This window comes from Pongo pygmaeus, chromosome 6, assembly GCF_028885625.2.
Source record: "Pongo pygmaeus isolate AG05252 chromosome 6, NHGRI_mPonPyg2-v2.0_pri, whole genome shotgun sequence".
In the NCBI taxonomy this organism is placed as follows: Eukaryota; Metazoa; Chordata; class Mammalia; order Primates; family Hominidae; genus Pongo; species Pongo pygmaeus.
In genome coordinates, this window is record NC_072379.2 from 49,608,034 (window position 1) to 49,633,120 (window position 25,087).

General features: G+C 42.6%; 1 protein-coding gene across 11 annotated transcripts in view; it reads left to right on the plus strand.

Moving 5' to 3' along the window:
- ELMO1 (engulfment and cell motility 1) overlaps positions 1-25,087 on the plus strand; it is a 595,247-nt gene that overhangs the window by 553,166 nt on the left and 16,994 nt on the right. For all 11 annotated transcript variants that reach the window (XM_054496891.2, XM_063667384.1, XM_063667385.1 and 8 more), the window contains 3 exons: positions 1,526-1,689; positions 8,799-8,911; positions 18,327-18,434. In XM_054496891.2, the coding sequence (XP_054352866.1) occupies positions 1,526-1,689; positions 8,799-8,911; positions 18,327-18,434 (385 nt within the window). The remainder of the gene's footprint in view (positions 1-1,525; positions 1,690-8,798; positions 8,912-18,326; positions 18,435-25,087) is intronic.

Consider the following 25,087-nt stretch of genomic DNA (forward strand, 5'->3'; position numbering starts at 1 on the left):
GTGTTCCAGATTATTCGTCTATTTCCATTCCCATGAAATGTCTTCAATGAAAAGCCTATCTACCTGCCAACAGAGTCCATCAGTCTGTCATCTCTGTCATTTCTGCACTTCTATTGTAATGATCCTTGGCCATGTCCACCTTTCTTACGAGACCATTAGTTCACGGAAGGCAAGAAATATATCATATGCATATTCGTTCAACATTAAATCTATGCCAAATCCATCCTTGTGGGTTGCTTGGGATCCTAGGATTCAACTATATATATGTGATTTGGGGCAAGTCATCAATCCTTTCTCAGTTTCCTTATCTTTCGCATAGTGGTAATAGCACCTCCTCCACTGTATTGGAGGGGGGATTAAATAAGGTGATAAACAGCAAACTGCCTAGCACAGAATTCAGCATATAGCAGGGTACATCTGTGGTTTGTCTTATTTTTAAGTTCCCAAATGACACAAAGAATGGTGGCATGGGTGGCAGCATAGTAGGGTGTTTACAATCTTGATATCCAATCCCAGCTCAGCCACTTAATGACCAATGGTATGATTTTGAAGTTTCTTAAAGTTTTAAAGCCTTAGTTTCTTCATATGTAAAGTGGACTTGATGGTAATATCTACCTCATAGGTTTGAGTGGATAAAGAAAGAAAACATAGATAAAGCACCTACCATAGTATCTGTCACATAGATACCTATAAATGGTATCACTTGTTGCTATCACCTGTAATGGAGAGTGAAAAAAGAAGCAGCAAGATTCCACTCTGAGATGCTTCTGTGTTTTTTCTGGTCTTTTCCTGCTGTATGCATCCTGATGAAGATGAACCCACATTAATAGAGGCAGTGGTTAATTGCCTCCTTGTGGGCTAGCCCTGTCCTGAGGCAGAAAATTACAATATTCTTCTTTTTTCTTGAAGCTTCCAGTGGGATATGTCTGTTCTAATTTAATAAACCTCTTTTTTTAGCGCCAGGCTCAAAGAGGCAATACCACATGTACATTTCCAAATGCATAATTAGTATGAACACTCAAGCCCTAACTACATGGGGAAAGCAGTCTGGGAGAGGGGGGTGTGAGTATCTGTTCACATTCATTTGAACCAGCGCCAACCAAACTTCCACAGTTAATTGTATCTCAGCGATTTTCTCCTGGAAAAAAATAATTACTATGCAGGGCTCTAGCTGCTGCTTGGCCTTCGTTCATTCCTGACTCTTGAGTTAGCATTGTTTACAGTGTTGAGTCAGCAGCAGTCACATAATGTGTCAAGCAAGTAGAGTACACCTCCCACCCCGAGCTTCCCCACCCCACCAGTTCCCTGTTATCAATCCATTTCCTTCCTTGTGTTCCTGCAATGCAAGAGAAAATGGAAGATGGGCATAATGGAAGTTGACTGTTTTGGAAAAGCATGCTCAAGGTTCATGCTGAGCATGCATGCAGAGGGCACCAGGGAAGCAGGGAGCCCTTAACTCGGAAGGACTTTTCTGAATGGGAAAGGTCAGACCCCAGGAAAATGATGGTCTTCCTTTCATCTTCAGGTAATGCAGGTGGTGAAAGAGCAGGTTATGAGAGCACTTACCACCAAGCCTAGCTCCCTGGACCAGTTCAAGAGCAAACTGCAGAACCTGAGCTACACCGAGATCCTGAAAATCCGCCAGTCCGAGAGGATGAACCAGGAAGATTTCCAGTCCCGCCCGATTTTGTAAGTTACCCAATATTGACCTCTATCTCCCAAAAGACTCTAACCCACTATTTCTAGAATGACTGCCTGTCATGAAGCTGAGCTGTGTTGTGAGCTCCTCAGGGAAGGCCCCCAGAAGACATTCCAAGTATCTCCATTTAGTTAGGGGAGTCTCAGCAGCTCCTTGAGGAAGGGCTGGGCTGAGTGGAGTAGGCCAGTTGCTGGAAGAATGGATCTAAACCAGGAGCTGGCCCCGTTAGTGACAAGTCCTCCAGGGATTTGTAGCTTAAAAGTTTGGACCTTTTCCAACACTTGGAACAATTTTTTTTTCTCTTTGACCAGTAAAACTATATTTCATGTGGGTGCCCTTTGAATAGCAAGACCTTGCGAGCCAGCCAGAGTGAGGCCCATCCATTAAAGCACTATGAAAATGAAAGTAGCATGAATCTAAATGAGTGGGAGTGAGAGCTTGAGAGGAAGAGAGTGAACTACCTCTTCTTTGCCCTGTTGGCACTGGTTGGCATCGGAGCATGCTATATGGCCTTCATGACTGTGAACCTACATTCCTACAGTGGGGAGGCAGCAAGCCCCCCTTCACAGGACTTTGCAAGAAATGACACTTGCAACCATTGCAAAATTTCATGTATTCCAATCTTTAAAGTGTTCTAAACTCACACATATGAGGGGTATTTTGCTGGCTTCATCTTTTCTTAGAACTGCTCTGTTTCTCTTCCTTTCTTCTGTTCTAAGAGCTGGGTCAATTTTGTTACCCTTATATTTTAAAGAGGAAAAAAATAGGGAAAGGCATATATGTTTGATATTTATTCTCATTTTGTCCTCAGAAGACTGGACACAGCTTCTTCTGAGCTTTTGCATGAAGCCAACTTGTAACATAGTTTTAATTCTGAAGGCAATGCTCCCCCACCACACACACCTGCTCTCTTTCTGTTTCTGATTCTTTCCCTTTTTGTTTGTTGCTCTCCAGTATTTGACACTTTTAATGCTTGGCAATTTGTAATGCACCATTCATGCTATTTCATTTCTTTACATCCCTGTGAGATGGGCAGGCCTTACTCCCATGCAAAAGCTAGGATAGGCAGGTCTTATTCCTATGCAAAGGCTAGTCTGGAGGGGTGAAGACCATGCTAACAAGTGGAAGAGCCGGGACTGGGCCTCGAGTCTACTGACCCCACAGCTAATATTGTGTTTGCCCTGCCCGAGCTTCTTTGCAATGTGAGAGACTGAAATGAGGTTTAAAAAGTGCACAGGTCTAAAAGGACAATAGCTAAGCAGTAACATCTACCGTACATTTGTTTTCCAATCTTAAGCAGCACTGTCAGAAACTGTGGAGTAGAACCCTGCAGACTAGTTGGCATGAAGTTAGTCAGTGGGGCAGGGAAAATGCTTCCAAGGTGCTTTGGCTTCATCATTGCAAAACCTAAGTCATACCTGCATGAGCACCAGCTAGCCTTGACAAGAGGCACCACTGGGGTTTTGCACTGGTCCTCAGCCAGAAGACAGTAACAGCTAGAAACACCAAGCAGGATGCACTTTGGATAAGTGAGTGGCTCCTCAGAGATGCAGTTTCTCACCTGCAAAGAGGGACAATGGCTCCTTGCCACATCCTAGGGCCTACAGTGTACTGGATTTCATAACATGGTTCAGCAGATATATAAACGTAGGACACTTTATTATGCTTTTGATAATAAGTCTTAAAACCTGAAGGGAGACTTGCGGAATCACTTCCGTTAAAGCCAAGTGACTCTGAATTATGTTTGATGAATTATGTTTGACCTTGACTTTTTCCAAGTAATAATGTTAACCTCATGGCAAGTACAAACATTTTACTCCTACTTTGGCTTTATACCTTCACTTCCTAAGGCTTTGCTTGTGACATTCTGAAGTTTCTTTCCCCTTTATTATAAGATGCTCTTATCTTTGAAACTATCCAAATATGAAGGAAATCTCCTGCATGGATGTAGCTTCTGCATCATCCCTCAGCCATGGACCAAGAAGTACCATGGCCCACTGGAGTTCTTGATATCTGTAGCTGCAGCAAACTCACAAAGAGTGGTTAGGAGCCACAGCATTTAAGCAGGTGGGCCAGGGACCCGTTTGATAATGACCCCAGTCTCTGAAACCGGCAGAGGGTAGCTGCGGTATGTTTTGCCTATTAGAGTGATCTATTAGACAGGAATTCATTATGGGGTTACATGAAGTCTAACTTCTGCCAGAATGGCTCACACAATAAACCCAAGTCACCTAAGAGAAAGAAGTAGAGGAGTAGACCATGTATGCTTGTTTTCATTCATTTGTTCATTTCACAAACATCTATTGAACAACTCCTACATGCCAAGCCCTGCTCAAGGTGCTGGGGGCAGGCAGAGACCCAGAGACACTGAGACACTTCGTCTCCCTCTGTCACAGGCTAGGATTAGGGGTGGAGGATTTACCATAGACTGGGCTCAGTGCTTAGTTACAGGAGGAGCACAGAGGAGATGGATCTAACCCAAGCTTGAGGATTAGGATATTGGGATTTTCGAGCTGAAAATCACCCTTAAGGCCATCCAGTTCAAGCTTTTCAGACCTCAGCTCCATGCAGACCACTTGAGCAATACACCCTGTTGTTATAAAATAGTCGTTTTCTGAGAAGAAAAATGTAGACTCCATGTGAATAAATATTTTGGGGGAATATACATTCAGTGGGTTGAAGAAGTTCTGTTTTATTTCTTAGCTCCTGACTAATTGTTTCAAAGAGGAGGTATTTGTTATGTCCTATTTAGTACAATTTACCAAGGAAGATAAGTCCATCCAATTAATCGGAGTTAATGGATATAAAAAGCTTGAATAGTCCAAAAATCGATCATTTAACACTATGTTGGAGAGGAAGGGGAGATGCAAAGACAAACATCAGTGAAAGCAGGGAAGCAAAATGTGTAAAACTGGGACCCAATTTGCTATCAGACTGATCTGGAGTCATTTACAAATGTGGCTCTGTAAGCAAGTTATGTAATCCATTCTAAGCCTGCTTTTCTCATCTCTAAAAATGAAGATATCAAAAATGTCTACATCATTGGATTGTCATAAGGATTTGACAAAGTCATGCATGAAAAGCACTTATCATATGCCTGGGACCTAATATCCACTTGAAGAAATGTTCTGTCTTATTAGCCCGTAACCAGAATTTAACAAGTTGTGATACTGTTGATATGTAAATGATAAAACTGACACTGTGCATGTATTTGTATTAATATATGCCTCTCCCTTGTCTTAGAAAGGACAGTAGAAATCCGTGGGAAAGAAACGCAAAAACAAACAAAGCCAGGAATAAAGCTGATACCTACCCTGCAAATCTGCATCCTCACTAAAGATCAGCCACATGCTTCACTGAAAGCTTTCTCATAACCAATGCAAGGGGGAAAGTCTGGTCAGTTAGACAATGTTCAGTGTTCAGACAGCTGACAAATATCTAATGAGTGCCTGCCATGTGCCAGACACTATTCTATGTGTTGGCAATTCAGCAGTGAAGAGAACAGACATATTTCTTACCCCCACAGTGATTATATTTTAGTAGGGAGAAAAAAGGCAATACACATGGTGAATAAGATGACAGCGTGTTAAGAGGAGATACATGCAGTGGAGACACAAAGCAAGATAAGGGAAATAGAGTGCAGTTTTAAATAGGTTGGTTAGAGTAGCTCTCTCTAATTAGGATGGTGCCAGTTGAGTACAGACTTGTAAGGGACTAAGACAGCAGGCCATGTGGGTATTTGGGAGAAGGGTGTTTCAGACCGAGAGAACCACCAGGGCAAAGGCCCTGAGGTTGGAGCAGGTCTGGGTGTTTAGTGAATAAAGAGGAGGCCAGTGTGGCTGGAGCAGAATAACTGAGGGGAAGAGAGCAATGGAAGTTGAGGCCAGAAAGGTGCAGGGAGCCCCATTACACAAGGCCTTGTTGGGGAGCCATTGGAGGGTTTTGAGCAAAGGAATGATGTGATGTGACTTAGGTGTTTAAATAATCCCTCTGATGCTGTATTGGAAATAGACACTAAGAAAACAAGTTTTTGGAAGCAGGGAAGTCAAATGGGAGAGCTATTTTAATAACCCAACCAAGAGGTGATGAGAAATGATTATAGTGTACTGAAAATGAGATCCATTTTGAAGAGAAAGGACAAAGGTATTTCCTGATTGATTAGGAAATACCTAGGGGTGTAAAAGAAAGAGAGAAGTCAAGGATGAACTCATGGTTTGGGGCCATAACAACTAAAGGACAGAGCAAGTGGAGCAGGGGATCAGGAGTTCGGCTTTGGATATGTGAAGCTACGAGACATCCAATTAGACAGTCAGACAGATGAGCTTGGAGTTCAGCAGAGAGATGGACAGTGGGTAGTTGCTCAGTAGGGGAGACCCCAAGTCAAAGAAGGAATCATCTCACCAGTCTAATGGTGCTGTCTGTCTTCTGTGTATGGCAGTGGCCTCACTGGGCCTGAACTTCAAATTGTTTTCCAGAAACAGTGCTAGACTTTGAATTGCTCTTCACACACTCTTTAAATCCTCTCTCCTTTAATCTTCCTCCTTTTATTTATTGGCAAGACCTTTGGATAGAATGAAAAAGATATTTATCAAAGCAAAGCTAGTAAACCCATCACCCTGGCCTGATTGACCCCAAGCTCAGAATTTCAAAACCCAGTTATAGCCCATGGGGTTATTACCTGGCTTACCCCAGAGGGTAGACATCAGCCACAGAAATGTACTGTAGGGCTTACTTATGTTTTCTTAATGTGTATGAATTTTACGGCTACTGAGTCCATTTGCCAGGAAAGAAGAAATTGCTTTGAAAAAGAAAGTGCTGGTGGGCACCTGCTATGAGCCGGGTAGTGCAATAGAAAGAAAGAAAGAGCTGTCTCATTTCCTTCATTGCCTGGTCATGTTTTGGAGTCCTTTAAGGCTTATAACAACAACAACAACAAAAAAAAAAAAAAAAAAAAAAAAGGGAGTAACTCCTGTAGCAGCAGATTCTCTTATTCTGATAGTGCATCCTCAGAATATGGTTCCATGATGAAATGTGTTGTGACAGGCACATCTGGGTCATAACACGAAAAAGTCATAAAGCATCAATTAAGATTACTCAGAATTCCTTCAGTTGTTTCCTTCTCTTGGTCTTCATCACTGCATTCTCCGCTCCATTTTAATAACTCAACCCAGGCTTAGTGAAACTATTATTTAAATACATATATCTATAACCTAAGAATTGATGAAATTCCAAAACTCTTTCTCCCAGATTTTCTCCATCCTCTGGTACCATGCCTTTGTCTGCACCTGGTTACCTGGACTTGGAAGTTGGGAGCAGTGATTTATTGCTGTGTGCAGCTCCCTGGCAGTTACCCACTTTCTTTTCCACTCGGCGCAAGGTTCTTCAAAGCTGCAATTTACTGAGTCCATTTTAGGTAGAGCTAAGCGCTGATAATAAATAGTTTAGTGATCTGAAAGCCTGAAATGAGACCCTAAGAGACCTGTGCAGGGAAGGCTTTACAAATGTCCCAAACTATTATTAGGACTGAATTTCCATATTATGCTTTATAGATGTTCAGTTGGAACAGTATCAAATGAGAGAATGTTTGAGGGCACTTAAGCCTCAAAAAAATGTATTAATGGAGTACTAGAATACCCTGTTAGATGGCCTTATCCTTTTATGTAACTTTTTTCTTTTTTCTAATGAGTGAATCAAAGCAGTTTGCACAAGGAAAACGTGAGTCTGTGCCCATATTCTACACGTAACCTCCATGAGTTGTTTCCCCCTCTGTAGGATGGGAATGATGGGAATGATGACATTAATACTTTCCCCAAAAGCTGTTATTTTTAGGAAGGAGGGAAGGAAGATTAAGTGAGCTAAAATTGCATATTGCACTACCCAGCTCATAGCAGGTGCCCAACAAGCATGAGTACCTTTCTTACCTCGGAATGGAGCATCCTGTGAGAACAGGTTGCCTGCAGTTCAGTGTCAGGGCAAGTCCAGAGTTAAGGTGGAAGCTGATGAATGTGTGAGCCTTGACTACAGGGTAATGTGGGCCTATGGACTGTTTGGCTTGAGGAAAGGAGAGAATGTCACCAAAGCAAATTCAGTTGTGCCTTACATTCCTGCTCAGTGCTTAATAAAGACTTGTACTCTGTCTCATTTGGGAGTCACAGCAGGAAAGATTCTTATTCCCATTTTATAGATGAAGAAACTGAGACTTAGATGAGTTACGTGAAATGCTAGTCATGGGCAGAGCCTAGACTGAAACTCTAGTCTTCTGACTTGTAGATCTGTGTTCTGACCAGTACTTCTTACACTGCTATGAGGAATGGGCTCTGGGTCTCCGTGTCCAGCTTCAACTAGAGTAGTTTTGGCTTTACTAGACTCAAATGCTAGGGCACTACATAAAATTTCCTATGATAAAAATTTCTGCTCTAAAAAAAAATTTGAAAACCATTTCACTCTATCATGATATCTTTGCAGCATAATGGATCTCAAACTAAATTATATTGCATTAGCCTGAGACAAGATGCAAATAATCTTTCATTTTTCCCATCATTATCTCAGTCTCTATGGGCTAGAATCTGGGACAGTGTTGTTGTCCCCATTTGTGAATGATGGAATTGGAAGCAAAAGTGGTCCTGTGGTTTGCTCACTATACAGTGTTTGCTGTAGAATAGTAATCGTGTGGTTGCCTAATATGCCTGTTTAATCAGATTGCAAATACAGTCTCAGAGTTTACCTGGTACAGGGGAAAAAAGTTGACCAAGGATTGATAATCTTAGCAGTGCTGAATGGATTTTTGCATAACTTTTTATCTGCGGCTTTGTAAAATAAAAGAAGAAATTTTTCAGGACACTTTGCTCTGGAAAAACATCACTGAAGTGGCTGGTACTTTTGTGGAATTCTGTAAATGTCACAGAATCAATTGTGGTGTTGTACTTATGCCCCTGGCCACTGACTCTTAATAAACACTTCTCTAAAGCACCAAGTTGGAGGTATTAGATGCTCATGAAAAGATGCACTTGTTCTCCCCTGCCCATATGCCCATGATGCCCACCAAGCCACACTCTGTTTCTCAAGGCATGCTGTGGAATATGTGTTTTTCCTCTAACAGGGAACTAAAGGAGAAGATTCAGCCAGAAATCTTAGAGCTGATCAAACAGCAACGCCTGAACCGCCTTGTGGAAGGGACCTGCTTTAGGAAACTCAATGCCCGGCGGAGGCAAGGTATTGTTTCTGGGGACACTCCAAACTTGAATAGGGTAAACAGTGGCCCGCTCCCTGGAGAATCACAAGGGCATGGTGTTGGTTTAAGGGTAGGCCGTGCAGCATTGTACTCAGGACAGGAATAGCAGTCCAGGTCGTTTCTGGTTCCCATGCACACCCAGAGAGAATCAAAGTCCACAATTACCAGAAGAGCCACAGAAATGAAGAGCCATTCTTTGCTATTTAGTGCCACAAAACTGCTAGTGGTGGTGTCAACAATAGCTGACATGTATATGAGCCTACCATGTGCCAGGTGCTTCTGAAACTCTAGTCTTCTGACTTCAGGATCTATGTTCTGGCCAATACCTGTTACAATGCATTACTTTATAAAGCATTTTATCCTCACCATAACCCTAAGAAGTAACTACTAGGATTATGCCCAGTGTACAGATTAGGAAATAGAGGCACTAAAGGGCTAAGAAACTGGCCCAAAGTCACAGAAGAGCAAGGATTCAAACTCCATAGCTCCAGGACCCTTCCTTTTAATGACTCCCCTTGCTGCAGGAGAGCTGGCTCTCACTGTTGGGTTTGATCTTGGAGCTTCCAGCATGGATGGCCCTTATTGTCAAATCCCCCACACTGTTTCTTTTTTAGGACAGAATTATTTTATATGGGGATATAAGTAACAGTGAACTAAGATAGGGTAGCATCACTTACATAATTTCTCAAGGCAGATTTCTGAATTGTCTCTATAAATTCTAACCTCAAAATGTCAAATTCAAATGGATGTCAAAAGACTAGACTCAACAGGTGGGAAACATGTCTAGCTGTTTCTTTCCTGGACAAGTAAAGCACCCTTGACCGTTTTCTTGATCTCTTGACATGCTGCTGATTGCACAGCTAGAGTCTTCATACCACACTCTCCTAGAAGCAAACAGCCAGGGCATAAAACTGAAAAGTATGATTTGGGAAGAGGCAAAGAGATTGAAGAAGAGGCAGGAGCAAGCACAGGCATTAGCAACTATACTAAGAACACCAGTTATGGCCCAGGAGAAATTTTGGCAGAGATTTTGAAACCTGCTGGATGCCCTGCTAAGCCACAGAGCTCACCCACTAATGACAAAAGTCATTTTGTGTTTGTCAGCTGAACTCATCCCCCAGCCATTTACTGTAACTGTCCTGTGCTGCATATTCGATAAATTGAAAGTATTTCTCATGTCACCATTAAACATCACATTGAGGAACTTCGAAAGGCAGAACTTCCTGGAGGAATGAAAATGCAGTTTCTTCACAGAGAATGAGAAGCTCTTAGAGTGAATTTCAAGCTGAGCCTCAGGTGAGGACAATGGGCAGAGTAATAAGGGCTGAGTTACAGAGAAAGCCTCCTATTATTGAGACCAGTGGAAGAGGGAACTCCTCCCTCCCATTCAGCCACTGAAGGATGAGTTCATGCCCTCCTCTCATTGCATTCCTTGCATCGGGCATCATGTCAGAGTAAATGGTGTTCCAAGAAGACCACAGGGCTCAGTGGCAAGGACATAGCCCTGGAACCAGGCAATGTGGGTGCGGTCTTGCCTCTATACCTGTCCAGCTGTGTGACCTTGGGCAGTTTCCCTATCTGAAATGGGGATAGCAATGCCTGTCTCCCAGGGCTATCGTGAGGAAGAGAGGTGATTATGAATGTAGCAACAAGAAACAACAAAAAAAGGGAGCTACTGCTGTTCTTTAAGATTGTGTAGGAAAAAAGCAGTGAGCCAGAGTGAGTGGACTTGGTGCTAGGCTTCTCAGTTCTTTAATTAACCACCTAGGTGTCTTTAGGAAGGACACATGACCTCTCAAGGCCCCAAGTTCTCATCTGTAAAGTGGGAGGACAGGATTAGGGGATCCAGGAGCTCATTTAGTCAGAGAGTCGGTTGTATGCCCTGATGTCTTTATTGCCTTTGGAAAAATCAATGTTTGGGATATATTGCCCCCATAAAGATGATTTATAAGATTTTTACTTACTTGACATTGGGCAAAGGGCACAGAAGTTTTGGGAATGGGAAATGGCAAATAGACACCCAATGCCTCTACTGCTGCCCAGCTAGAATCCCTCACAACCTAGCTCCTAGCACCAATTTAACCTTCTAGTCTACTGTGTCATGAGACTTCCCTGACTAGGTTGAAATGGGTAGGTTCTATCAGAATAATCCTGTTTCTAGATGTATTAATTACAGGGGTTTTTTGTTGTTGTTGTTTAAAAAATGTTAGTCCCGTATCTGTAAATTTTTCCAATTTTCCAAAAATGAACTACCTCCTGAACAAAAAAATATTAGCATCCAGATTATAAATTTATGAGTTGAGCTCCCTAGGGAGCATGACCATCTGTGTTTAATACAAAATCATCCTTCTGAGTGCAGAAAGGAAGGCTTTTTGGTATTTGGTAAATGGATTTGAAATCTGGTGACTGGCTCTGTGCTTAAAAATAGGGATTCAAAGCAGACTGTGCTGAAATTGGTTTCCTATCACCCCATCAAAACATTCCATTTAGATTTACACAGATTAATGAGAACATGACATTTTAATCCCTTCGAGAAAGATGTGCTTCTACATGAGATCTCAGACTGGGATGGACAACAGCCTGCCAGGTGCCATCACAGGTTAAAGAGCAGACACTCCCAGTGCAGGAGCCAGCACCATACTCCCTCTAAACTTGTCTAACAATGAGTAGGACACAGATGAGTGAATTTAAGTAGTTAACTTTATAAGGGAAAATTTGAAAGAACTTACAGTTCCACAGAACTAGAAAGTGAAGGAACAAACAGAGAGTGCTCAACTGTGCCACGTTTGGCTAGAAGGTCCCTGAGTTGATACTTGCCGATCCTTCTGCCTATCTCATGTGCAACTCTGCCACTGGAATAGTCAGATGCAGATATTGACAGATCTGGGTTTCTGGGAATTCTAACCACATTAGAACCGGGAGGTAATATATCTCAAAAGACACAGTAAGCTGGGCTGAAGTCCCTGCTCCCTACTCACTAGCTGGGTAACCTCGGGCAATCTGCTCAATGTCTTTGTGCTTCTCTTTCTTCTTCTTTCAAATGGGGATGATGTTAGTTCCTCTATCAAATAGCCATAAGGGGTAAGTAAAATTATGCGTCTATAGCACTTTGATGCTTGGCAGATTATCAAACATTCATTAATTATGTTTGCTATTAATTTTAGCTCGTACAGCCTCAGAATATAGTTGTTGGTTTTTTTTTTTTTTTTTTTTTTTTTTTTGAGACAGTCTCTCTCTGTTACCCAGGCTGGAGTGCAATGGCACGATCTCGGCTCACTGCAACCTCTGCCTCCTGGGTTCAAGCAATTCTGCTGCATCAGCCTCCGCTGGGATTACAGGCACCCGCCACCATGCCCGGGTAATTTTTTTGTATTTTTAGTAGAGACAGGGTTTCACCATGTTGGCCAGGCTGGTCTCGAACTCCTGACCTTAGGTGATCCACTTGCCTCACCTCCCAAAGTGCTGGGATTACAGGCGTGAACCACTGCGCCTGGCCAGAATATATATTTCTAAACACAGGAGGTGGAGTGGCACTGGAGGCCACACACCTGCATCACTCCACTCTCTCCCCAAGCTTATACATATTGACCACGAAGTATAAGCTCTGGTCGCAGAATCCTTGGCATGGAAATTGCCTGGCTTCTGTGTTCCCTGGACTCCTGCAGGAGAGATTTCAGATGAAACCCCAGAAGCTCTCTGTGTTAGGGACACTGTATTAGTCCATTCTCGCATTACTATAAAGAAATGCCTAAGACTGACTAATTTATAAAGGAAAGAGGTTTAATTGGTTCACGGTTCTGCAGGCTGTACAGGAAGCATCACAGCTTCTGCTTCTGGGGACGCCACAGGAAAACTCCCAATCATGATCCAATCATGGTAGAAGGCGGGGCGGGGGCAGCGAGGAGCTTCACATGGCCACAGCAGGAGGAAGAGAGGGAGGAGGAGGTGCCACACACTTAAACAACCAGATCTCAAGAGGACTTTATCACTATACAGTACCAAGGGGAGGATGGTGCTAAAACATTCATGAGCACTCCGCCTCCATGATCCAGTCACCTCCCACCAGGACCCACCTCCAACACTGGGGACTACAATTCCACATGAGATTTGGAGAGGACACAGATCAAATGATACCAGCCACTGTTTGCTTCATGAGAATCTGTAGGCTCAAGAACTGCCCCCTACTTCTCTTGTATTTTAGAGATGAAGGTCTTTCAGAATCACTTGCATTGAATGGCCTTGGTAAGAGTCCAGGGCTAACATTGGAAATCATTTCAAGAAGTGATAACATGAAACCTCCTGTGAAGGATAGTGTCTGTTTCATTGACCAGCATTCCCTAAGTGCTGACATGACAGGCTTATCTTGGAACTCAATGTTGGGCAAAATGCGTTCCTACCACTCCTGCCAGCGAGGCTGGTATATCTTACATTGCTCTGGAGGCCCCGTCAGAAGACCTAGAGCCAAGTGGTGCGTTCAGGCACAGTAACCATATTGCCCTGTTGTGGGGAGCAGGTCATTCCTTTCTCCATCCCTGGTTGAAATTTTATTTTAATATTTTGTTACAAAAAGGCAGGTATAAATAAATACATATTTTCAAATTATGAAAAGCCAGTTCATTTTCATGAAAAAAAGGCACTTCCCAATAGGTCAGAATAATACATAATCATTGTTCCCAAAAGATGGAGGGACAGTAGTATGGACGAGAGGGACTACCATTGACTGGAAGAGCAGGAAAGCACGAATGTGTTTTGAGAAACAATTCTGGAAGATGTAGGATCCATACTTTATGTGTGTTTTACTCATATAATTATGACCATTATACATATGAAGAACAGGGATTTCTGAGGTTTTTATAATTAGGCCAAGGCCCCGAAGCTAATAAGCATCAGGGCCAGGTGTGTCACCCAGGTATGTGTGACTTCAAGGCACCTGTTAGACCAAATCATCTTGGAAAGTACCTAGGGACTCCGGTGTCATTTTCTCTGAGCAGCTGTGTCCAGGGAGGCAGAATTCAGAATCAAAACACAAATCTGTCCTTTTAAAGAAAGCTCAGTGAAGTGAGGAAGATTTGATGCCCTTCGTCTCTGTATCGATAGTTTTTTCCCTTTTTAGTACCAACAAAAAAATCTTAGATCTCATCACCCAAAAGATGACATTTCCCTTTAAACACATTGCTGGGTCCCTCTTGTTTTGTGACTTGGAAAGTTTGGACCTTAGGCAGAAAGCTGACCTTGTTCTGAACACACAGAAGGCTTGGCACATTTTAGGTTATCCTTGGGAAAATTCAGAATCCTAATGGAAGTGTTCTAAAGACATCCTTTAGAAAAACCTGTTCTCCTCCCTAACACAGGACTCTTAGGGCCCTCGGGGTCAGCCCCCAGCTGCTGACAGCGGGCTCTGCACTCAAAACAAAGATGTGTCCTGATTCCATGGCAGTCTCGGGGTTTGGTTCTTGCTGTGCCCTGTGTCTCACTGAACTGGCTGGCATTTCACACCTACCAGTGGTTGCCATTGTTCAGCTTGCTGGGCTCTCTTGGAGACCCGGGGACCAGCCCCAAGCTTGTCTTGGGCCTGGATGATTGAAGACAGATGGTGGGCTACACTGTCTGATAGAACTACCTATGGCTGTTTAAGTTATTTAAAATGAAAGAAAATTTATAATTTGTTTTCTTAGTATTGGATAAAACAGATATAGAGAATTTCCATCATTGCAGGAAGTTCTGTTGGAGGGCACTGCAAAAATTACAGTTGACAGTGGTTATTAGCTCCATAACAATCTATGTGACATTGGGAAAAGCTTTAATCAGCCCTTCTTAACAGGCTTGTGAACTCTGAAAGCAGCTTTTCCCTCTTATCCTTCACACATGCACATGCACGCAAGAAAAAGATTGAAACACGAAATTCTCCCCATATTTTGTTTTGGGTTTGGAGATGAAGCCTGGCTATTAACGTACTCTCATTAGTAATTGACTGGAAGACCTCCATATTAACTCTTGTTTTCTCCTAAATGCTAGTAAACAATCTTTCATGATGTTCTCACTGCTTCCTGCTAATTGCTTTTAGTGACGCAATTCACTCTTTCATTGCCCAGAGGGATAAAGGAACAAATAACATCATGCTGGGGTTTGAAAGGAAAATACACATTTGTCTTGCCGTAAAAGAAACTGCAAATCAGGCTGCTGCTGGTGGCTGACACTGAAACTCTCTCATCCAACATGTCGACGCACTGTACTGATGCTATCCTTGTAGCGGCTCTCCCTTCAAGACAAATACACAACGTCTAAGCCTTCCAAAGCTAAGGACTCTGTAGCCTCCCATTTGATTATGAGTCAAGACAAGTTTCTCAGCGTTTTCAGCCCCTTTTTCCAATATTTTGCCATCCATCCAAGACTTTCTAATTGATGAGGAATGGAACACATCACTTATATCTGTGATGTACCAATCCTTTTGCTTTTTATCATTTTAGTAGTATACAGAAGAAGAGAAACTTGTATAGGATAAGAGAATTAGCGGCAGAGGTAGGAGGAAAACCGAGGCAAGATGGTGTCGTGTCATACAAGTCAAGGGAATTTAAGCTTTGGAAAGGAGGAAAATCTGTCTGCTACAGACCCTTTGGGTTTTCTTTAAACAAACATCAACAGCAGCTTTGCAAGGAAGATGGCTGTTTTGCCTCTTGAAACTCTTGACAAATAGCCACTGTTCTCTAATCATTTCTGTATGTAAGAATATGTTGCACAAGAGATTTCTGCATTCCTGTTTTTCTCCATAGTATTGCCACAGTTGCTGATTTGTCCTGGTTCCTACTTCCCAGACATGGGAAACATCTTTCTCTTAGCTGCCATGAAGAACTGAGGGAGCTCGTTTTCCTTGAGCTCCTTGGCCTTGTCTTTCATGTCTACCTTCCATTCTAATGATGTTTCACTACATGTAGTAGAGTGCTGTGTACATTGTAGACAGACACTCAGCAAGTATTCATTGGATAAACAAATTTATCCTGAAAGTAGAGCAGCAAAATTTTTGAAGTCTTACAAATCAATATATCTTACACGTGAATATTAAGTTGTGCAATTTACTCTACAATAATATATGTTTGTATTATACTGTGCATCAGTTAAATTTCTTAATTCCTCCCCTCAAAATCAATTGAGTGTCATTGATCTTGTTTGATTGTGACACATTGGCTTGGCTTCAAGTCCCACTGCTGACCCCTAGAGTTTACTTACCCCAGCTTGAGAAGCAAGGGATTCCTGTAAAGCACAGGCCAAGGCCTAACTCACAATAAGCCCAGCACGTCCAAGTACCACTTCTCACTGTCTTCCTTCCCAGCCTCTATCACCCTTTAGTCGCTCACATAGCCAAACATATCACCTAGATGCAGCAAGGAAAGGAAAACTTTATAGCAGATTTCTCCAGTGGGCTTTCTGGTCATCACAGCCACGTAGGGCAGGGGAAAGGATCCGTGGGGAGAGGCAGCCCCCACAGGCCCCCAAGAGCACTGCTGATGTTCAGAAAGCCATTGCCTCCTGCTCTGGAATTCACAATTCCTATTGTGAGTTACAAGTCAGATCCCCAAGTTTGCTCTCCTCATGAAAAACCCATAAGTACACATTTGCCTAATTTAAATGTCTGTGAATTACTCAGAGAATAACTGTTTTCTCCCTTTGAAATGCTCTCCCAGAAAAATGACCCATGTTTGGTATATACATAGCATAATTTTGAAATTTAGCAATTTCAAATGTTTTCCTAGCTATTAAATGACCCTTTTCCCACTCAATTTTTTCCACTAGAGTTCAGATTCCTTTAAATCTATGGATTGCCATATTCTGACTATGCTTCGGAATTCTCAAACTCTATTTAAAGATGAGGAAGATAAGAATCACAGAGATGCTCTCCTTTTGGGGATCAAATTTGGGCATTTTCTTTGTTCATTGTGTGGCTTTTACTTCCATTCTTAAAACTTCTATTTCTATTAACAGAATCATAATTAAACCATGGGTTTGCAGTGACAGCAATTTTAGAGAGAAAACCACTTTTCTTAAAATATAATGAAGAGCTTTTTAGTTAGAGTGGCTTCAAAACAAATTATATTTCAGGCACAATAACGAGGTAACTTGGCCAAGGCCTCAAAGGGTACCAACCACACAATGGCGCAAAGGGGCTTGTAGGTGACTGACACTTGATGCCTTAGGCATTTTGATCAGGTCCCTTTGGGTCTTTCATTTATCAGCTTAGCCAACGCCAGCTGTGCAACTTTTTATGTGTCAGACACTATGCCAAGAGATTGGGATGTTGCAATTATGAAGACAGTGACTGCCATCAGAGAGACTGTGACTCTTCCACACTGTCAGGGCTGGAGTCCTCTTCTCCTATCAGTATTAATTGTTCACAATACACCCTCAAGGGCAAGTTACTTACCTAGGGTCTGTAGCAGATAATGGGAAATACTAAGGTGTTAACATTAGGCTCCAGTATTGCCAGTCCAAGCCAAACTGGTGGTGCAAAGAAGACTGTAGAACATCTCAGAGGATGGGGAGAGGCCCTTCGGCTGCAGGGATAAACACGGCTTCCTGGAGGAGACAGCTGCGCAAGCATTGCTGTCACAGTTCAAGTCCCTAATCTATAAAAAGTGCTCTTTGCCTCTTTCTTCCTGCCTCATAGGCTTACTCAAAATTTCTTCTCACTTTTGAGAGACTGAGGCAGTAAAGTTGAAGAAGCTGTTTATAAGAATGACCCTAATCTCCTGGTCATGCCTATCCAGAGAAGTAAATTCTGGGAATTGGAGAGGAGAATGATTGTGCATGTCCCCATTCTTTGGCTAAATCCATGAATTATTTAGATGATTTCCTCATGAATCCCACCCACCATGTGTATTACCAGTGTCCTAACAATTCGTTCATGATTAATGTGTGTGTGGTAGCCTAGGGTAGGGGTTTGTTGTATCAGCTAAAATATGGCCTTGGACACAACTGTCTCAACAGTCTGAAATTCTCAGAGAGGAAAGTGGAAGCAGAAACATTCTGAGAAATCTGTTTTTTTCTATATCTCCCTCCCTGTTTTGTCAGTAAATGAATAAGGAGCCGTTCCCATGGTGGTTATCATTAGTGATAACATAACCTCTGGAAACCACCACCTCGTAAAATCTATTGCTATTGAGCTTGAAGGGTTCGATGACTTTACTAATGGTTACCAAATGTATATCAAGCAGGACAGGTGATAACCAAATATCAAACTCAAAAGGGAACTTATTGCCCAGGGTCCTAGAATTCATTCTTCCTCAAGACTTAAAATCAAATGAACTGCGTGTTTCCTCCAGGCAAAAGTATTAAGAAATAACCAGGCTAGTATTTTTATAAACCAGAATCACTTACCTTGTAAACTTGTGTTTTTTCTCTCAGACAAGTTTTGGTATTGTCGGCTTTCGCCAAATCACAAAGTCCTGCATTACGGAGACTTAGAAGAGAGTCCTCAGGGAGAAGTGCCCCACGATTCCTTGCAGGACAAACGTAAGTAGCTCTCCTTGGCAGAGGCCTGAGTGTTGGTCGGTTGGTTGTTTCCTAGTCACAATATATCATGCAACAAAACTATCAGCCTAAGTAAGCCCTTTGAACACATCTCATCTAGTTGTAAGTCTTGGCCTGAGCCATCTCATCAAGTACAAGACCTGGATGGACTTGGGGTATGGAACTGAATAGGGGAGAATGTAAAATGGATGCAAAAGTATCTTAATTGAAAGACGTAAACCTGGGGTTCAAATGTCCACTTTTTACATTATTTATCCAGGTGCTGTGTCAAGGAGCAAAAACAATACAAACCTGATTCTGTCAGTTGTCTTTTTCTGAAAACCCAAAATAATTTCTTATTTTCATAACTTGTATGCCTGACCCCTACAACATTTATTCATCACAATTTAGTGTATCACATACTTATGACACAGAGTTAATGGCAGAGCCAAATATAGCTAGGTTACCTCAAAGATACTTTGAAAATGATGATCAGTTACCTCTACTGTTTGCTGAATATTTCTCTTGTATATTTTTTGGCTTTTTCTATATGTTGTCTGTTTAAACATACATGCTTTTGAAGAGACAGTAATGTGCAGGATTCTTTTAGCCCCACACGGAACCAGGTGCCAGGTTGACAGTGTTAACAATACAAATTAAACAAGTATTATAGAAACACTGAAATACACAAGGGTGGATAAATTAATTTGGAGGAGAAATGAGATAAAATGAATGTAGCCTCAGAGGATATCCCAAGTAGAAAAATCCGAGAGGGAGAAAACATTCAGAGCACTTTTAAATAACCTTTAAAAGTCACCTTGACCTTGCAGTGTTCAGATAAGTGTGTCCCAGACAGCGTCCTTACCCAGAGTCTCACACCTTCTATCCTGTCACCTTGGGGCCCATGGAAGTCAAATCTGGATTACCTTCCTTACAGCTCACGGCCATTGAAGGTGAAAATAACCCATGAGTGGGAAATTTCTTGACACATTCAGACTCTGTCCTGACATCTCAGGCAGACAGCCTAGAACATTCACTCTTCCTCCAGCTTAAAAATGGGACAGTCTGGTCTTTGTAATGTTACTTAGTTCAGAAAATGATCTCGTTTTCTTTCATAGGAGAACTTTCTTCCCAGCCCACATTATTGGCTCCCTAAGTCAGGGGTTATAGAAAGAAATCTGAAATCCACTGCTGCAGAGAGCCTGGGACACTGTCTATGCCTCCCTGCTTTGAGGCAGGAGTTAGGGGTGTCCTGGGCCTCTACCTGTAAATGAGGATCCTCCCTTCACAGTTCAAACCTTCCCCACCCCACCTTGGCCAAGCTAGACCAGTGATTCTCTAAACGTGGTCCCTGGAACATCAGCAGCAGTCTCACCTAGGAACTTCTTAGCAATGCACATTCTCAGACCCCATTCCCAGCCCTGCTAAATCAGAAACTCAGTGGGTGGGGACCAGCCATCTCTGTTTTAACAGATGTTCCAGGCAGTTCTGACATGCACAAGTTTGAGAACTGTGATTCCCCAAATGTGGCTTTCACTAATAATTTAAAAAAAAAAAAAAGCTTAAGTAAATTAATAGCATGTTGCTAACTTCTAACTTGGGCCAAAAAAAAGGATATTAAAAAATAAAATCTAAAGTTTAATGTCACAACCCTTTCATAAAAGAAAGGTCCCTCGATTACAAGAAAAAAAAAAGTAAGAAGGACCTAATCTTAGATAAAAGACAGTCCCTTCTGCTAAACTAAATTAGCCCTCTGAAAAACTCACACCAGCATCCTCATTTTTCTGCATTTGCTATTAACTGGTGAAAAGCTCACTGGTGTAACCTCCCTTGTGAACTAGGAACTGACCAGAGCCCAGCGATGTGGAATCACTGCTCTGCAGTGGTTAAACAGAAAGAGTTGAGGTTATTGTTGGTTGAAGCAAACAGCAGCTCCCTAGGAGGTCCCCCACAGCCCCATTCTTAACCTGTCACAAGGGGAAAAGTGGTCAGGACAGAACAAACACAGCTTGACTCCCCATATGGTCCAGTGAATCTGCTCTCCCACTAACAGGACATAGTGTTTAGCCCCACGTTTATAGGGATGTAATCACTTCTCAAACCAAAGACAGGCACTTGACCGACAGGTTTGCCAGGTGTTAGCACAGCACCCCCATGCTAATTGGCCAGCTACCTAGGAAATTGGCAGCCCCAGCAACAAAGCTTTGTGTAGGGGCAGTTCCTGGTCTTGCCCACAAGCTGATGCCCCCCAGCTCTGCTAAGACCCTCACCCCCAAGACTCCAGGGTGAAAATAACTAACCTGGAACTACAGGTGCTGATGCCAGGGAGAGCCAGCTTGCCAGGGTGAGTGCAGGAGAGCAAGGCCAGAGCTGTAAACCTCCACACAGCTTTTCGCAGTGGCCACTGAGCAAGGCTGGTTCTTGAAGGGGTTATGACAGCCCCTCCTGACCATGCCTCCAAAACTCTTAGCAACCGCTTTCCTCTGAAATGAAGTTCCAAAGAGCTGCTCCAAAAACAGTATATCCATTGCAAGATGAACTAAGAATGCATACTTGTGTGGATCTGTTTATCTGCACAAGTATTTATCCACACCTTGTGGGAGAGTGTGTGTGTGAGAGAGAGAGAAAGAGAATGTGTGTACTGGTAAGATTGTATCCTTCTGCGCATATGTGCTAGAGAAATGGGTATACTCATGTAATGAATTGAAATGAAGCTATACTGTGCCTGAGACAAAAAAAAAAAGCCCGGCCTAATAAGCTGAAGTTTCTTGCTGCAGGCCTGCCACCTTGGTTTGCATTTAATTCCAATTCTGCATTCTGCCTGGAGCAAAATAGCCACCTTTTGGAACCCTTAAAAGTCAGAAACCTCATTCCACTGGAAAAATGAGACGTGCCTTTAATTAATGTTCAGTGTCATTGCTCTTGCCACATACCATTGCCCTGTCTCGAGACCAAGGCAGAGATTGTCTTGTTCCCCTTGAGTTAATCAGTGCTGAACACAGAGCTATTGATAAATCAAATAGTATAATGGAGTTTTCTTAATACAGATAGTGCACGTGAGGATTGAGGGTGCCTCCTTGGCTGTCTTCTCCAAAGCTTTAGGAAATCTTTCTTTTTGTATTCCTTTTCTTTGTCAGGAAATTTGGCCTTTGAAAATCGACATCTTCTTACATCCCCCCATATCCCTCCCAAGCTGACTTACAGGTTGTCATAGCCCCCAATAAACATAGGACCCTGCTGCTTTCCAGCCATGCCCTGGGTTCCTCACTGCCTCCCTTTGAAAGAATCTAGGCCAGCATTCCTCACTCCCACATCAGAGGGGGCAGGGAGGAAAGTGCTGGCTCACCCTGCCCATGTGGAGATGAAGCCTGCTCCAGTGGATGCGGAGAGCGGTGACACAGGGAGGCACCATGGGCAATTTGGGTCACCAGAGCACAGCGAATAATTCTGTTCCCTCCATCTACAGAATTAACTCTGATTATTGATAATGGGAATAATTGCAAATGGCATTTATTGAGTGCTTACTATATGCTAGGCCCTGTGCTAAGGGCTTTACATAAATTATTCTCAACAACCTAAAGAGGTAGATAATATTGTCCTTATTTTACAGAAAGGAAACTGAGATACAGAAAGATTAAGTAACTTATTCAAAGTCATAAGATTAGTAAATAGTAGAGCAAAGATCTGAATGTAACTGTCTAACTCCATGGCCCAGATTTTCACCCACTACTGTGTACTGCCTAGATTAAAAGCCAACAATGATCTCAGCTCCAGCATCAGGATTTAACTCTCAGAGCAACCATATGGGATAGATAATGTTAGAGTTACACATTGCAGACAAGGAAGTTGAGGCTCTCAAAACTTAAGCCCAAAGTAGTAGAGGCGGTTGGTAGATGTAGAATTCAAACCCTGGCACTCTAATTCCAAAGGCACATCTCTTCCCCACCATTCCATGCCATGTGGCTGATCTGCTGGGCCGCAGAGACCAGATTCTTCATGCAGCTATCCTGGGATCAGCCTGTACCTCCTCATATTTCTACCCACAGGAGCTTCTCCTATGGAGCTGTGCACACAGCAAGAGCTCAAGGCTTACTAGCTACTTCCTTTGAATGGTTTCTGCCTGAACTTGGATCTCACTGATGAAAGCTGAAACTATTTTAATCATGGGTGGCCACATTTGCTTTTTCAGTAGTATTTTTGTTTTAAATCACAATTAAACTTCCTTCCAAAGGTATTAGCATTCAAAGAGTTTCCTGAATGTCCGAAGTGATAACCACATTTGGGGCTGTGCTCAGCATGATTTGGGGGGCTGGCCCCTTACAAAGGGAGAAATCATGGCCTAGCAAGGGAACATGGAGTGGAAGAAGAAGCACTAAACCCAGCTCTTTTCACCTACTAACCTAGCTGTGTGTCATTGCATAATTGATTTCCTCCCTTTAGGATCAGTCTTCCCATCTGTAAAATAGGAGTGTTGAATTAAGATGGTCTCAACCCAGCTCAAACTGTAAAAAGCATTGAAAGAAATGAGGCCATGCCCCAGGGGGTAAATGTGGTGGGAGAGTTCGTTCTTCACTGGTGATCCTGATTCTCACAGATCTGGACCCCACTTCTTTATCTTGCTTCCACACAAAAGGCCTCATCAAAATGCTCGCCTGGCTTTGAAGTCATCAAGAGCCCCCTGCAGCCTCCTTAGAGTGTAGATTCCGGAGATATGAGTCTGACCCCTCTGTTTCTGCTCATGAGAATAGAGAGGCCAGCATTTGAGCCTTTCTAATGCCTAATCTTCTGGTGCATCTAGAAGACAAACTATGCAAAAAGCAACCTTTAAAAGCTACACTGTATTTTTAGAACTTTGTGTTTTCCTTTTAGTCATAATCCTATGAATGATGTAGCAGCTGGTCTCTAGGACAAGGGACAATGCATATAAGAAAATATATATGTACTTCCACAAAACCTAGTGAAAAAGTGACTCTTCTCCTTGGAAGCCTTTCTGTTAGAGATTCTGAAGACCACCCCCAGGACAGACTGTGGTATTACTCTTGTCCCATTCCATACAATGGGTTTTCAAAGCTAAAGGCTAACTTACCAAATGTAGCTTGTGGACACTGTCTCTAGTTCATGGACCATGGTGTATATTATAACAAAAAAACTTTCTACAAGGCACTCGTGACTCAAACTCTGTTTGAATCTTGAGAACGTTTTTTAGAATGAGTTTGTTGACTATATCCCATTCACTTCAATGGTGGATTTTCCATTGGAAAGTTAGCCAACTTCCCAGAGTATCCAAATGTCCCTTCCTAGGATAGGGATTAGGCAGCCAGATCAGCTACTGAGGGAAAGGAGGCCAGTTCTTGGTTATGAAAATGGATTTGAGGAGAACTGAAGTCAGTGTTCATGGTCAAAGGTAGGTTCAGGAATCATAGGGACCACCCACAGGAAGATGCCAACCCCAAGGGGGTCAGGCAAAGAGGCAGAAAAGGGGTCTGAGATCAGTCAGGAGGGGCTGTAATGCTACCTTGTGCTGCAGGGATAAACAACCCCAAAATCTCCATGGCTTGCATAACAAAAGGTTATTTCTCACTCACGTTATACAACATACACAGGTTGGCAAAGGGCTGCTCCATATAGTCACTCAGGAACACAGACCAGTGTGCACCATGTCTTCCATCCTCTCACTTTCTGTTTATTTCCAACCCTAGGAATTGCCCTCTGACTATCGTCACTTTGTCCTCCCTGAGCCTCCATTCCCTGGAGCCTCCACTCCCTCATCCATCCATTCCCTGGGCCTCTCCTGTGACATCTGGATGGAACGGATCACTCCTTCAGTTTCTGCAGCAGGGGAAGACAGAATGGAGGGCCTCCACCTAGAAAAGACGCATTTCCTTTCACATTTCATTGGCTAAAATTAATCACATGACCTGTCTGCAAAGGTTACTGGGAAGTGTAGTTTTCTGTGGCCAGAAGGAAAGGAGAGACAGCTATTCATAACTACAAGTAATGTCTACCAGAAGGGTCCAGAATCAGGTTGCAAGATGTGGTGAGATATGGCAGGGGAACCTACAGAGATTCCTGGAGGACTCATCACAACCCCACTCTTAGGGTTACAGAGAGGCCTAGGAGTGTCAACGGATATGGACAAAGTTGTTAGTAATTTTAGGGTACCTGGAAAATGTTAGCATTTGAGGCCTTCCTGTCTATTGTTTTAATATTCTAGGAGTGTCAGCAGATATGGACCAAGTTCTTAGTAATTTTAGGGTACCTGGAAAATGTTAGCTTTTGAGGTCTTCCTGTCTATTGTTTTAATATTCTAGGTATTCTGTAATTTTATCCTTATCTGTCACCTTCACAACCCAGTTTCCCAATGAAAGGATGTGAGCTTTAACTGTGAAATCTCTCATCATCTTCATCATTAAGAGAGTCTAAGGAATTGATTACTTGGCATTCCCGCACATCCCAAATTCTTTGTAAAGCCACACTAGCCAGTGTGCATACCTTGATTCATAAACCCATATGGGGCTGGAGGGTTAGGGATTGGAGAGGGGCAGATGACTTTGCATTATTTTAAATTAAGGTTCCAAACCATCCTATTGCCTTCTTTCTTTCAGTTGATCTTTTTGTTTTTAATTTTTTATTTTCATTTCATTTTTTGTAGAGAC